This window comes from Maylandia zebra, linkage group LG9 (assembly GCF_041146795.1).
Source record: "Maylandia zebra isolate NMK-2024a linkage group LG9, Mzebra_GT3a, whole genome shotgun sequence".
Classification (NCBI taxonomy): domain Eukaryota; kingdom Metazoa; phylum Chordata; class Actinopteri; order Cichliformes; family Cichlidae; genus Maylandia; species Maylandia zebra.
The window spans coordinates 23,996,870-24,013,072 of record NC_135175.1 but is presented as its reverse complement, the minus strand read 5'-3'; the positions used below and the strand labels follow the sequence as shown (position 1 = coordinate 24,013,072).

General features: G+C 39.3%; 1 protein-coding gene across 4 annotated transcripts; it reads left to right on the top strand.

Moving 5' to 3' along the window:
* The first annotated feature begins 450 nt into the window (after positions 1-450).
* On the top strand, positions 451-12,110 carry LOC101478290 (zinc transporter ZIP12). Of its 4 annotated transcripts, XM_076888204.1 has the most exons (15): positions 453-607; positions 1,017-1,070; positions 1,678-1,764; positions 2,575-2,870; positions 3,543-3,863; positions 3,948-4,155; positions 5,176-5,339; positions 5,493-5,664; positions 5,972-6,144; positions 6,233-6,388; positions 6,572-6,646; positions 8,247-8,319; positions 8,475-8,633; positions 8,733-8,920; positions 10,426-12,110. In XM_076888204.1, the coding sequence occupies exons 4-15, from the start codon at positions 2,619-2,621 to the stop codon at positions 10,552-10,554; spliced, it is 2,070 nt and encodes a 689-aa protein (XP_076744319.1). In that variant the 5' UTR covers positions 453-607; positions 1,017-1,070; positions 1,678-1,764; positions 2,575-2,618; the 3' UTR covers positions 10,555-12,110. The 4 variants fall into 4 exon arrangements, with proteins under 4 accessions (XP_004546918.2, XP_004546917.2, XP_076744319.1 ...); XM_004546861.5 differs by lacking the exon at positions 1,017-1,070 and having other exon boundaries at positions 451-607; positions 2,579-2,870; XM_004546860.5 differs by lacking the exon at positions 1,017-1,070 and having other exon boundaries at positions 451-607.
* Positions 12,111-16,203: the final 4,093 nt, after the last annotated feature.

Sequence of the window (16,203 nt, the reverse complement as noted above, 5' to 3'; positions counted from 1 at the left end):
TTTTTTTTACTTTTAAGTGAATGAATAGAAGCATAGTATTTATTTAGAGCCGTGATATACATGAAGACTGGGCTGATTTCCACTAAGTTATGGTAAACATGAATAGTTGACTCTAATAGAGCTGCAGGCAACATGCTTAGTTTCCACTGTGATGTTTATGTAACCATGTGTAGAAAGGAAAGAAAGAGAGGTCCTTCTCCATCAGGTGGAGAGCAGCTAATCACCTGATGGCAGGGAGGTGGTAAGTACAGGAGGACAAAAAAAATACATTTTATTTATAAAAACCACTCCAGGGTGTTCAGGACAACAAAAACCTAAAAGCACACAAAACAAACTAGCAGTCCACAGTATATTAAGCCTACAGTCACCATGGTCTTAAACTAAGTGCTCAATAAACCATTGGAACAAAAAGCCTTTCATCAGCCTCAATATGAATCACCTGTTGCTGGGTCCAACTCCATGGCCATGCCTGGCAAAGACTCAATATGGCCCGCTGGATTTCATGGGACACTGTGAAGGAGGGCATTGAATTGCAATTTTACAACTTTCACAGCTTTTTATACTGATGGGGATCTCTCCCATTGCCATTCATACGATGCCAGATTAAGTAAGTAATAGATAAACAGTTAGATGACAGAAAAGTCAAAGACATTTTCTGTGAATTGACAAAAACCTTTATTTTATGATTATAAGACAGTCACTGAGTTATTTATTTACTTACAGTTTTAATTTAAGAGTCATGCTGACAGATTTCTTTCATTACCTATAACATAGAAAATCTGAGACAGATTAATTGCACTAACTTCTTTTTCTAATACTAAGATTGGGATTAAATGTATACTTAAACTTCTTTGCCCTGACAAAAATAGGGATTTTACAAAGTGGGCTGTTTGTGGCCCTCGAATATGAAATGAGTTTGACATACCCGTTTTATATAAAAAGCTATTAAAAAGCTGCCAGATCATTTCACGAGTCCCTCCTGAGCAAACACCCTTGTTCTTTTTTAATTTATCGAGCACAACCAGGATCCCATTAACGCTACATTGAAGATGTTGTTCTGCATTAGAAAGGTCAGAAAAACTCACTGCTTGCCTCTATCTACAAATCTAAAGAAACTTTTGAAAATGGCTTTTGTTTGTCCATCTTATACACGAGACATGGCGTGCATAAGTGTGAGCACTTTGCTGTCACAGCCGAGAACAATGTTTCTTTTTTCATAGCCTGTGTTACACCTGTTTTTTCTGGCAGTATAGATGCTCACAGTGACAGGATTAAGAGCATGAATTGAAACTTTTATGGATTTTTCTTTGTAGGGATGTGATATATATTGATAAAAAAAAGAAAATATATGATGTAGAGAGACAGAAAAAATACAGAAAGAGAGAGAAACACAGCAAAGCAGTCTATTTATGCATAAACCTTTTTTCCTAAGGGAGCTTTTTAAGTATTACTCCATCAGGCTTCAGCCATTCAGTCACCCCTGCTAGAGGCCAGCCCCCCACCATCACCTTATTGTTGAAAATGAGGCAGCACTCTCCATGGTAACTACAGCCTTCCAAGGCTGTCGCAGCTAATCTTCAGGAGCTTACTCACTTCTCATAAGAGGGTTTTACCGGCAGCACCAATGCCCAAAAATTCTCCCCAAACTAGCACTGGATCTTTGGTCTGCCCTACCAGGAAAACCTTCACCCTAGGAGGAAAACAGACCTCGTCACAGCAGCTGATTGGAGCAGAGTGGAGAACGGTATAGGCCTGGTACATCGGGTAAGCTTTTTCATCTGTTCTCTCTCAGGTGTTATTGTAGCTTACAGGAATTTTTAAACAATAAACTATGTGCTCTTGTTGCCGGGTCGAATCGACCTGCAGGGTTTCCAGTGTAGGAGGATGTTGGGAAGCTTAGCGTGTTTTGCAGTGCATGGTTGATCCTTGATTACTCAGAGATCCTGCATAATATGAAAACCTTAGATATGAGCATCGCTGGTGCTTAAACATGGAGTGCTTATGATCATCACACCACATGCACTCACTCACATCACCTTCTCCCTTTCTCTTTTACAACTGAAGCTGCTAAATTAGGAAAACGATTCAATCCAAGGACTGCTCTAAAAACTGAGATATAAATTAAAAAGGTAACAGTGTCTGCCTCTGTGCCACATACCTACTGCTTAAGAGGAGATATCTCAGATGTGGCTCTGTTTGAGCTATTTCTTTACATTTCTAACAGCTTCTATCCGGTCCCTATTTTTCCTCAGTACTAATTATGTTGTCTACAGTCTCCCCCTCATGCCCCCGTCTCCCTGCCCCTGTGCTCTCTTTCACTTGCCTGCACTAATCCTTTTGTTATGGACTGAGGGGCCCAGGCTTTTACTGACCATTCGGCACTGTAAGGACTGGTTCACCTCCGAACCGTCCAGTTCACGTCAGATCAGTTGTGCCTATTATTAGCACCTCCCTTGTCTAAAAAACATCACTGCCTTTCTTAGTAGCCTTCTGCCATCATTCACCTTGATACAGTTCTCTCTCTCTGTTTTCTTGTTTTCCATGTATCACTTCCTTGTCATCTCAAACCTCTAGCCAGTCCTGGAAGTGTGAGGGAGTTTGACGACCTTGGTAGGAACATGTACTTCATGAGCAGTACTTGGTGTTTGCTGCTGCTACTGCTGTATTTTTGTCCTCTTGGGAGAATGCTGGAAGTGAAAGGGCAGGAGCAGGGGTACCTGCAGGAGGCTCTCAGGTCCTTGAATTTGCCCGTGGGGCCGGACAACAAGGCTCAACTCCAGAAGAACAGAACCAGTGTGCTGATCACCACACTTCTCCAGGCAGTGCGCTGCACAGAGCGGACGGGCAGCTCTCAGGACATGTGTGAGAAGGTAATGCTTACACCTGTCTTAAAATGTTTTATCACTAAAATGTCACTAAGTGCTAAACTGAGCAAGGGCAATAATGCTTTTCCTGAACACACAGCAGGAAAAATGTTTGTTATGGCTGGAATGTGAGTGGATGTGGAGGCTTAAGTCCTTGACCTGCACAGAGCATTCGTGGCTTTAAACATCCCTCCGTTTGACATAATAAACTCTACAGAGTGGATTTAGAGGTACTACTCATGCTTGTGCAGCTGGGCTGACAGTGTGATTATCAGAATCAGAAAGACTTTATTTATCCCCCAGGGGCAATTAAGATACAACAGAGCAGCATGACGTGAAAGATAAGGATGTCTGCGTCAAACTTTTAAATTAAGATTTAGTAATTAAGAGAGTAGCTTTTATCTCTCTTCAGTGAATATCCAGCTCTTTCCCAGAAGAAACAGTGCTTCACTCACTCTCTCAAACGTTTGCAACCTGCATGTGGGGTTAATTGGTCTCAACCGCTTCTTTTCCAAGAAGCAAAGAACAGAACATTGTGTGCAGAGAAAAAGTAGTGCTGTTATCAACACAACATCTTTCAAAAGTTAGCATGACCTAGATTTTTTCAACTTCCTTTAAATAAAATGTATTAAAAAAAATTATAATTATTATTTTTAATCGCTCCTGTCCTTGTTACAGTGCCTGACACCAGACATAGCCCTCTCCGTGCTGAAGGATGATGGGAAGGATGTCCTCACTGAGGAGAACTACCAGCAGATCTCAACTGTCCTGCTGTACTATATAATTAACTTGCAAGACCTGTGTGTGTCAAATGCTGCCCCCCCTCCTTCTTCCTTTTACTCCTCATCTGGGAACTTTCAGTTCTATCTTCTGGCCCTCACTAACTTACATCCAGCTGAAGACAACAGCTTCCTTTCATCCAATGAAACAGAAAGCATCCTGCAGGTCATCAACCAACACTATGAGCCATCCAGCCACCATATACTCTCAAGTTCTCAAGTGAGAGAGCATTTTCTGACAGATATATCTTTTTTTACCGTGCGTACGCCTGCATATAAATAATTCAGTTTTTCCATACCACAGTGCATCGATGCAGCTCATCTCTTGGAAGATGCTGATGTTAAGGGAAATCCAGGTGCTGGTACATCTGCTGTTCCCAGAGTGGCCGCAGCCATCATTAGCCATATTCTCCAAGGCCACTGTTTCAGAAAGAGAAACCTGCCACCTCCTGCCTTCTTTACAGATTATATCTTTCATTCTCTTAACTGCACAAGTAACCTGCAGATTATGGGTGAGTTCAAAAGAGCATGTTTGTATATTTTCCTTCCAGACCACAGCTACACACCATTACCTATAGAAACATCAAATGCAAAGCAGCATTAGCTTTGTACAACACATGCTCTCGTTTTAGCTCCATTTTCAGCCTGAGAAAAGGACACCTTAGATTTTAAATATGGTTTTGTTCACCAGCTGGTTTACCCACTATGTGAATATAACCACTGCCTGATTGAAGGCACAGGTGGGACAATTCAAACACTTTCTACTAGCAACAGCCAGTGGATCCATTGTTCATATTAAAGCCTCTATATAAAATATGGTCATAGCCACCATGACCTTACCCATTGGTACATGAAGTTCCACTGTGAAGCGATTACAGCTTTAAAGCCACGAATCACAATACTGGGTTGGATCTGACTGAGACACTGGGAAATATTGCACACCCTTAAGGGAGTGACGAGTCAGTCACAGAGGATGCCTGTCCTAAAACGCATCCTGCTTCTTTTTGACTCTAAGGGAGACCATCACATACATCATACTATTTTAAATAAGTCATCAGGAGAGTGTTCACTAAGGTGATAAAGCATCATACTACTTTTCAACCAGATGAGTCGCCCCCTGCTGGCTATTGGAAAGAATGCAGGAAGCTATGTCCATCATTCTTATACAGTTAATGATTATTACAAGATTACTGAACAATAATAGAGGATTTAGCTGTTCTTTGTTTTTTGTAAGTCTTCTTAACAGACATGCTCCAAGAGGGAACCGATTATCTTGAGACTAGATGCTCAAATACTGCATCAAAGGCACTACTATAAAACTATACTTACACATATGAAAATTGTTAAAATTATTTCATGACAGTAAAAAATGCAGGTTAATTTGAGGTTCAGTCACACCAAGAAATGACTGATGTACTGGATTTCAAAACAGTTTGTCCCCATCTTTTTATTTGTCTTTTTAAGCAATGAATAAAGAAATGCTGGTTTAAAGCACTGACCCCTGATATATTGTGTTCCATTTATCTGTTTAGACCTGGAGGAGTTGCTTCGTCAGCTGAGACTAGGACGGGAAGGAGGAATGCACTCTCGCAACAGGAAGAGACGAGGCATCATAGTAGGTTCAAAGAAGGTGGCTAGGGATTTGCAAGATAGCTGCAACCCCGAAATTGAAGGAATAAACAGTGACTGGGCACAGGTATGGTGAGATAAATTGATTGGGTTATGACAAACCAAAAGTACTTAAAATCATAAAACACTGAATGAAAAACTTCACTCAGGCAAAGTGAGACTTGATTTGAAATGCCTCCTACTCACCTCCAAATTTGCCTTTTCTTTTTATTCCAATCAGGTATGTTTTTCAGCCAATCAGCTGGTGGATATTTTTGCTCTGGATCCTCATTTGCCGATTTCCAAGGAACACTTCAGACAAATTTGCCCAGCCATCATTCAGCAGTTGCTAGGCAATGCCTGTGAGTCTGAAGAGCAACAAACAAGAGGGTCTCTGCCCACAGCTCTCGAGAGTAAGACGCTTTACCTGATTGTTTCTCTTCACAAACCAACGTTGTAATAAAAACAACATGCTATAGTTTCAGCTAAATAAAACACACCAATAGTTGCAATTCTTACCAGCAATGAACATGACATTGACTAAGTTAGAAATAGCATAAATAGCAGTGTACGGATGAGCTGAGGTTAAGGCGGGTTGCAAAGTGGCTTGCAGAGGCCGAATCAGCTGCACTTGCCTCTGAAGGCCAGACATAATAAATCACTTGTTCTTTACTACATTTTTGGTTTGGTGTTTTATGCAAAGCTGTCTCCTTCCTGCAGAATATGGCTACAGCACAGCTGCTGTCTTTCTCATCACGGTGGGCTCCATGTTTGGTATCTGTCTGATCTTCTTCAACTCCTGCCAAGAAACCTACTCACTAATCCTGCAGCTGTTTGTTGGTCTGGCAGTGGGAACCCTGTCAGGAGACGCTCTCTTGCACCTCATACCACAGGTACAAGGTCACCGCACAGTCCACTATAACCCACCACACACATAGCTTGAGTGTGGAGTAAATTGTTTCCTCTCTGTCTACTTTGCAGATCCTTGGCCTCCATCACAGCACACACAATCATGGTGATGAGGACTATGATGAAGAAAAAGATTATTTGTGGAAGATCTTGGGAGTGATTGCTGGGATTTACAGCTTTTTCCTCATTGAAAAACTATTCTCCTTTTTAGTCCCTTCTCATAGTCATGTAAGGCTTTTGTTTTGTAGCCTTTATCAATTTAATGACAAAAAAGATGAATCTGAGAAAGTTACTCAGAAGCAGTGCATCACAGGCTGATCTTAAACATTTAAGGGTCTTGCAAAAGCAGAAACACATTTCTATGACTGTGCATGTTGAGCAACTGATGTCATGAATTTCTTTTGTGTGCAGGGTCATGGCGGTGACCTTTCCTTGAACTGCAATGGTCACTCACAGAGAGGCAAGTCTATCTCCACAATACAGCTGGTGAGTCCAGTCACGAGTCACACTGAACAGTTTTTTTGCTTTGTTTTAATAAAAAGACTGTTCTTCGCAGGTAAATTTTCATTCCTATACCCATCCATGTTATTTATTTAGTGATAAAACACACGGTTGTGACTATAGTAAGGCAATTCTGCTCATGTCAACACATTGATGAAATGTGTACGCTAACACTGTAACACAGGAGACCTATTTAAGTGAAAATAATTTCATTCACCCCAGTCATGCTTCACTCCCCCATTACGCCTCCAAGAAAGCAGCAAGTGTTGTGCTAGAGAATGGTTTTCACCACACAAGTTGAGGGGCGGTACAAAGATTTGGCATAATCCTGATCCCATCTTTCATCACACTTTATTTAGTATTAATTCCCCCAAATTCTTGATCAAAAATTGACTGAAATCACCAAAATTTCCGCACTGCTCTTATATAACAAAATGATTAGTGGTGTAGGAGGGAGTAAAGAAACAGAACATGTAGGATGCTGGAGAATGAGAAGTATTAAATCATTCAGCAATCACTTCATGCTGTTGAATTGTGCAAAGACAGTTTAATACCTCAGGACTTGATCCTTTTAAATACACAAACAGGTCTCAGAGAGTAGATCCCTCACATGGAAAGCCTAACGAATATGGATTTAGAAACCATTTACCCACATTTTTAATTTGTCATTATATATGGTTTATTTCCTGAAAAGATACCAGTTGCAAAGGATGTGCCAATATGTAAACCTGGAGATAAACATCTCCTCATAAACTATAGGCTCATCTCTCTACTTCCAGAGTACTATAAGGATTTAGACCCAAAAGAACCACAACACACACTTTCATTGGCTTCATAGATACAGTTTTGTTTCCTGTTCTCATGCTGTCCTCTCTAGCCCAGCATGAGTAGAGGTCTCTTTTTTTCCTCTTGTACTTTCCCATTGTAGTGTACATTTCAGTGTTTTTTCTGTAATGCAACCGTTCTCTGACTTGTATCCCCATGTGATGTCTGTGTTGTGTGTGTATGGTTGGGGGGCGGTTCATTCCACTGCAGGGCAACCTGCCACTGCATGTGGCGAATAAAATTTGAACTTGAACTTCAACTTGCTATTGAAAACAAAGAATATGTTGTGGGAGTATTTTTAGTTAAAAAATTGATACAGTTGATCATAACCTTTAACTTAACAAACTATGCACATATGGGGTTAGAGGTTTGGCATTATTTTTGGTAGGAACACTTATCTTGAAAACTGGAATCAGTTTACCAGGCAAATGCTACAAAATCAAAACTGAAATCTGTTGTGTGGGGTTCCCCAAGATTCTGTCTCGGGGCCACTGGTTTTCATATTGTACATTAATGATGTGCAATTTCAAAGACATTGAAAGTTATTGTTTGCAAATGGCAAACTTATTGCGTTGTGGAAATAACTTGAAACAACTTCTGAATAACTTCTTGATATTAACGCTAAAGGCAGCATAACTACTACTAAAGTTAAGTCTCATGTATCTCCTTTAATTTGACAACTATTCTACAATTCTCTCTTAAATCAAAGGCTAAAAATGTTCAAGAATCTGTGGTGTTAACAGGTATGTCTATCTTGCAGGGACCCGTGGATGACTTGGAGTGTACAGAAGTGTCTCCTGAGCATGCAAACACAAGGCGTCCTTCACATCCTAGTAACCTAAACTTCTTTTTTCTTGTTTTTTAAATGAGCTGCGCCATCACACGCAGATGAATGAGTTGTGCTTTATTATTAGTTGCCTGGCACGACAGAGGAATTGTTACAGTTTGAGGATGAGTTTGTTGACACAGGCCCTCTTTGTGTTCCCAGGACAAGGGGTTTCTCTGCTGGCTGTGATGGTAATTGTGGGAGACAGTCTTCATAACTTTGCTGATGGCCTGGTTATCGGGGCAGCTTTCTCCTCTTCATCTGAGACTGGAATGGCGACCACTGTAGCCATCCTGTGTCACGAGATTCCACATGAGATGGGTGAGAGGTCACTGTGTTTTCATTTAGATGACTTTGTTATCTTTTGGAAACTATTCTCCTCGACTGGCTGACTTATCTTGTATGCTTTTTGTCTCCAAGGGGACTTTGCAGTGCTGCTCAGCTCTGGACTCTCAGTGAAGACTGCTGTGCTAATGAACTTTCTCAGCGCTCTGACGGCCTTCATGGGGCTCTACATTGGACTTTTTGTTTCTTCAGAGACAGAAGTGCAGAAGTGGATCTTTTCTGTCACTGCTGGGATTTTTCTCTATTTGTCATTGGTGGAAATGGTAAGCCAGGTTTTATGAAGCACGTGGCTTGTGATATTCTTTATTAGCCATTCCATGTTGACAACAAATCCTGTAAAAGGACAGAACCTACGGTGTAATCTATGGTGTCTCTACCATAAAACTTTATTGTTGTTCAAAAACAGTAAAGAAAAAAAATCCCAAATGTGAATGACCCAAACAGATGCACTGGGTGACATAATTTACTTTCAGTGATCCTCTGTCCTGGTGCAGAAATAACTAGTGCCTCAATGTATCAATGCACTTTTGAACTCCAGTTTGAGTAACACTTTACAAAACATTAAACTGATCCAATGATTTCAAGCAGAAACTTTGGAGGCTGGCTCTAAAACGCCAGCTAGGACAGTGTTAAAAAATGCAGTTCATTCAAGATGATGGCTCCGAATTCCCATAGACTTCCAAACATTTAACTTCAGTAATAGATTACAATGTTGTTGTTTTCGTACAAAAAAAATTGTCACGTCTGTGTTGCTCTTTATAAGCAATTTCCCTAATTTCCTTCGGGATTAATAAAGTATTCTGATTCTGATTCTAAATATGATTTTTGATTTAATAATATGAATAAGATTGTTACTGTGTGGTATGGCCAGTCGAAAAGCTTTGTGTTATAGTTTTAGTGAGTGAAAGTCATTTCCTTATTTGCTATTAGCATTAGCATGTGTGCTAAGGCTAATACTGCAGCATTGCACCCCTATAGCTTAATGTTTCAGTCTTGCTAGTGTTAGCTAATAACTTCAATCTAATCTAAACAAAAACAGTCAAAATACTAAACAAATGGGTGATATTACTTTGGTTAAATTAGTGCATTTTAACCAGCAGGAGTCTTTAAAGGGTCATTAAATGTGTTCTAATGCCACTACTAAATTCAAATTCAAGTTCAAATATTGTTTTAGCAGAAACTAAACCAATGGAAAACTGGTAAAACAGCTGAGAATTACAGCTTTTGCAGATCATGAAAAATTGCACATAAAATTATTCCAATCTCCAAGAGACCACCAGGAACCAAAAACTGAGCCCTTTTTTGGGGTGTGTGTATATCAACCTGTTTTCATGCTATGTGTCTCTCAGGATTGTCTGTCATCAGTTTGCAGGCATTTGTACGTGACCAAAAATAGCAGCACTCCCATCAACCTGAGCTGTGCACTTTGTATTATTTTGCAAAGTACTAACACACTAATTTGTGTGATTAACAAAAGGTTTTACCTGTTAAACTAGTAGTAAGCTGACCTCAGCATCAAGAAGCTCAAAGTCCAGCTGTGCTTCAGAACAGCGTCATGGAGAGCTTAGCGTGCTTGTAAATTCTGGTTTAAGATTTAAACCTTAAGTAGTACAGTTGGAAAGTACTGAGCGATGGGAAAATCGCTGACTGTTATTTTCACGAGGTCATGTGGAAGTACGAAAACTAGAGAATAATGCCAGCCCTACCCTGAATTTCTGCCAAACTGCTGAAGGTTTTGCTCTTACTCTTATTTTCTCTCTTTCATCAGCTTCCAGAGATGAATCGAGTAAAGACCGACAGACCGTGCCTCATGTTTTTCCTCCAGAACCTCGGTCTCCTGTTGGGTTGGGCCTGCCTTTTGTTGCTCGCACTCTTTGAACATGAACTCAAATTTTAAATGCAGTGTGCATCTTCCTCACAGGGTTGAGCCAAAACAAAATGCCGAGTCATACTAGAGTTTTAAATTTCCATTAACTGGTTTGTTATCATCTCTTAGCATGTGCAACCAGTAGATTTGAATAATTATTGATGATGTTGTAGTCTCAACAATGGATCAGATATATGTACTGTGGTGCGAAGCCTGTCTTTTTTTATACTTGATGATTTATTTTTGTATGTTAGGTACAGTGTGTGTGCCTGTATATGGACTGTAAATGTCTAGTTTCATTGCCTTTTTGGTTGCACCATCTGTTGTTCATGTTGCCTCAGACAATCAAATTCAATGATCAAGAGTATATTGTAAAGCTCCCTTTTTTATTAACATTTTTATTTATTTTTTTCCATTGCCTTTAAACTGATGGAAATTTCAACTGGAAAATTAATAGATTAATTTGGGTGTTGTTGATATAATGATGCAAATGATTTGAGGGACATTTTACTTGATGAGCTTGTAATAGCCACATCCAATTTCCAAATCATATGGGAAAACACAGATGGTTTTAAATTTGTACACTTAATTCCAATTAAAGTAGCACTAAAGTTTTTCAGTATTGCTCTTCAACAATATTGTCCCGTTGAAAGATAACCCCTTTGAGTCTCCATTCAATGTATTTCTAATTAATTCCTTTATTTATTTTTTTGCATGATATACACGAAATTATAAAGAGTTGTGCTTTTCAGGAATTCCGCATAATTTCCTGTGTGTTTGGGCGACTTCTAAATATACATAAACTAATTGGCTTGATGAGAAACTAATATTAGGAACAAAGAAAAGGATTTAAGCCTCTTTGTCAGGCACAAGCTGGTATCATTTACAGTTATTTTTGAAGCCCTATTTTGAAAAACGTTGCTCCGCTTCTGCTTCTCATCTCAGAGGCATTGTTCTTTGTTTTTTGAGGCCTCTCTGTGATCCAATATGAGGGCACTTCCACCCACCTGAGCTACTTGTTCTCTTCATCCACCAACCTGGATGACTAACGCTCATCGCTGTGCAAGACAGAAACTCCGCAGCGATCCGACCCACACAGAGCACACGCTCTTTACCGGTCAGAGTGGGCTCGCAGAAGGAGGTGGAGGAAGATGGGAATGTGATGAATACATAAGCACAATGAAATAAATGAAACATGGCAAATCAACTTATTTGTACATAAAATTGGATTTGTGATACTGAAAGAGCGAGTGGGCTTAAAAATGGATTTTTTCTTTCCTTTAATCAGCTTGCTGTGATTAAATTCTGGTGCTCTCAGCATCAACATATTTCTGTAAAATTTGAGCAAACAGCTGTCGAGCATTTACTTTATTCGTGCGAGGGATTACTTTCTTCTATGCTGATTATGTTAATTTGCCATTCTGGGCTTATTATCTAACTGCAAAGTCATTTCCATAAACAGTGTCATGAGATTATTTGGCTATCATGGCAGAAAGAGCTGACACCATTTACTGTGACTTCCCGAGAAATGTTCAGACAATAGAAGGAAGCCCATTGAATTTTCTCTTATTCTAGCAATTTTGCTGTTATTTTAAAAATCTCAGCCTCTTCAGCACTTCCAGGAAAGCTCCAGGCCTACTCGTTTGTGTGTAAATCTGCTCTTTTGCACCACAGAGGCTTTTTTTTTTTTTGGCATGCTCATGTTTTCAAGGTAACTGTTGCCAGGATGGATGAAGGAAGTGCTTTTATTTGGGCCATGCTGGTTTGAACACTGAGTATTCTCACTTGCTCAGCAGAGACCTCTCAGAAGAAGAGCTCAGCTGCGGGGGGTCATCAGGGCAGGAGAACATACAAACAATGGGAAAAAGCTACTAGAGAGACAGAGAACAGGAAACATAAAAATATTTTTCCCTTTGATTGAAACGGATCTGACTGAAAACAATTCTTCCTATCTGTTTTTGTTGTGACACAAAAACACGCCAGCAAATAGTTGCCACACAGTGAGGGAAATGCTTTAGTGTTTATACATATTAGCACCTTAAAAACTGGCTTTAACTCACATATACTCATTCCATCAATCTTTTTTTTCTTCTTAGGTACAAATTCTTTTTACAAATGTTGCTTAAAAAACAAACAAAAAAAACCTCAAAATATCACAACAGGGCAGTTGAATGCCTTATGATGTTATATACACAAAGACAAAAGAAGCATATAATAATAATAACCAGACAAACCTGCACTGTTACCCCTGTTTAGATGTACATTTTTCACTTTTTCTTTGGAAATCATTGCTAAAATGAACCTTTACCTCAAAAATAAGATACTAACGAACTGATAATTGGTCCAAATACTGTGGAACATCACCTCCTGTGAACCTCATTGTGTCCTGATATAACAGTATACATAACTGGTCTAAAATATAAATCTATAGTTTTCAGCATAAAATGTTTTTGTTTTATAAAGTCTTGGTACACGTGAGACATTCAGAGTGCATCCACCACCATGGCCATCGCCTTTTTTTTGCATCAGTGTTTATAGAAATTGCTCCCACATAACTTATTATATACAGTTCTTACGGTTCTCCTTTAAAATGCAAATGCACATGAAACCACTAGAGGGCAATAATGAATAACAACTTCAGAGCTCTCTAAAGTCTTTTGAGAATAGCATTCTTCAGCACCAGCATGGTTTTACAGGAGACACTATACCATGAGTGCGAGACTGCAAAGTTCATACCGAGGGATATAATGTAGATGCAGTTCCTTTCTTTCACTTTACCTGGTTCAAACTACCTTGTTTTAGCAAATGACTCATTTATACAGGTGAAACGATAAGAAAAGTTACCTTTCTACACTTCAGCAAACAATAAAAAGTAGAAATTATGAATTAATATTTACATCTGTCACTGAAAATATCCTGAAGTTGCATCTGTTATAATGCAAGGTTTTTTGGGTTGGATTTATCGGCTACACATCCATGATGTAAATCTTCCCTTTCACTGCATCTTAAACGTTTTCCACTGAACTGAGATTTAGTGACCCTGTAGGACAATAGAGTGCAGAGAATGAATAATCAAGTTCAATAAACCAGTTTTAGATGATCTGATCTTTGTGAGATGGCACATCATTTTGACTCATCAGACAAGGCAATTATTTCTATTCTTCTGCTGTCCGGTTTTGCTGAGGCCATGTGAATTGCAGTATGTTCTTAGCCGGTGTGTTCTTTTGTTGCTTCGCCCCATTTACTTCAAGTTTGTTCAGAGATGTCATTCAGAGATCCTCCTCTGCATACCTTGGTTGTATCAGTGATTCATTTGATGTTGCCTTCCTATCAGCTCAAAGCAGTCTGGCCATTCTCCTGTGACCTCTGACATCAACAAGGCATTTTCACCCAGTGAACTGCAGCTGACTGGATATTTTCACTTTGTTAGATCACTATTTGTAATCCCTAAAGGTGGGAATATCCCAGTAAATCAGCATTTCTGAAATACTCAGATCAGCCTGTCTAGCACCAACAACCATACCACATTTAGAGTAAGGTAAGTCTGAAAGGTGTACCTTTCAAAGTGTCCAGTGTGTGTTGTTAGTGTAAGTTTGTATTACCTTACTTACTAGGATTCTATTAATTTTCCTCTTTTTTGTGGTCATTTGATAAATAAAAGTTCATTTCAAGCCTTAAAACAGATGAAAGATTCGTTTAATACAAACCTGGTGATTTTCCTTTAGTATGCATGAAATTTTGTAATCTGAAAGTTTCTTTCTTTTCTCAAAATAAACTTAGCCCAAAAAGTGTGGATTCTGTTTGCTCAATCTTTTCCTTGTTGTAACAATTCTTCTTGGCAATAAATCTCATAGTGTTTGAAAGCCTTTTTATTTCCTCATAAATGATGCTGCATTTGTAAGGAGAATTCATTTGTGGGTTGCACCCATGAAAAACTTGCCAAATCTTCTCTGCAAATGGCAAAAACCTTCTTGTGCGATTGCTATCTGCTATATCTTATTCTTGTACCCCATGTGCTGCCAATCAGGTGACTGACTGGTGTCTGATTAGCAGCACCTTTGAGGATGGACCCTACTACAGTGGTCAATTGGTGTCTGCTCCAAGCATGCCATGATTGACTAATGTGGATAGGGCCTGTGCCACAGGGCAACTTCAAGCTGGTGTTCTGCAAAACCAAGTTGCAGCATTTTTTTTTTTGAATGCGTACCATCTCCAAATAGAAGAGCATATTCCACATAAGAGGGGATTTTTGAGACAGGCCACAACATGTGTCCCAAGAAGACAACACCACCCTGTCAGGATTTAGGAACTGTAAATAGTTTTCTACAGCTTTGCAGTCAAAGTCTCCAGTATGATATGGCTGACGGCTCTGTACCCAGAAAATCTGGAACATACCATACAATGGAATCCCATATCTCCACAGTCTGGGACTGAACTCTATCCTCGAAGATGACACTCATCCCCACAGAGCAGGATTTATCAGAGACTATCACCAAAATTTGGGAGTGGAGAGAAAGGAACGGCCTGCCTGCAGTCCTGACCTCAACCACACCGAAGAATCGGACACCATCCCAAACCGGTGTGTGACCAAGCCGATGACCAGCATGAGGAGGAGGTGCCATGCTGATGTGGCTGTGTATGGTTCTTTCACATTGCACTGATGTCCCTGTTTGTTAACTGGATGGACTGTTAAATGGCCAATATGGCTCGTTCCTTCAGACTTCAATCATCCAATCCAATAAACAACACCAAACAAAACTCAATATTAGAATAAGCTTTTTTTCATGGTACAACCTCCATACTCAACCCAGCTGCTCAACCCACAAATGCATTTTCCTTACAAATGTGGCATCATGGATGGGGAATAAACAGGCTTTCCAACAGTATAAGATTTATTACCAGGAATTATTGTTACAACAAAGAAATAATCGACCAAACAAAGATTTTCTTACTGGCAAGTGCCAAGTTTATTTTAGAAACAATATATTTGGATTTTGGACTACTGGCTGAACAAGTATGTCATCCAATATGAAACTGAGAGGTATTTTTATTTAATTAATTTATTTATTGTATTTACAATAAATTAATTATTTTATAAATATGTATATGTATATATATGACATATTTACAAAAAGAGCTCATTCAATAATGAAATAGTCAACAGGTGCAACACCCTTTTTTTTCATCCGCCAGCTATGCTGCCTGTACTTAACTGCCAATACGAATTATTCATCTGTCAGCTTGTGGCTCACTGCTCCAATTTTCAGGTTTCCTGCACCAAATGATAACATGATGATATATATGTTTTAGGCTATCCCAGTTTAACTGGATAACTCCATTTCTTTATTACACAAGGAGCAAATATGGAAAACCAAGATTTTGTCAAATAATTACATTAAGAGGCTCCAACAACACAGCCTAGTCCAGCTGACTTTCATTTATAGGACGCAGTCAAAGCTACCACATGCTTAACTCAGTATCCAGATGGATACTGGACATACCCCTGCACCAAGAAAATGTTAAATATACCTCTGTGAAATAGGCTTGTTGTAGCAACAATTGTCCAACTAGTTTGTTATTAGCATTAATTAGCATGTGTGTGCATTTAAACCAAACCAGTCAGTCTATGAACTGCTAATCAAGATTCTAACTAAGTAACTAGTATTCCACCCTCTTGTC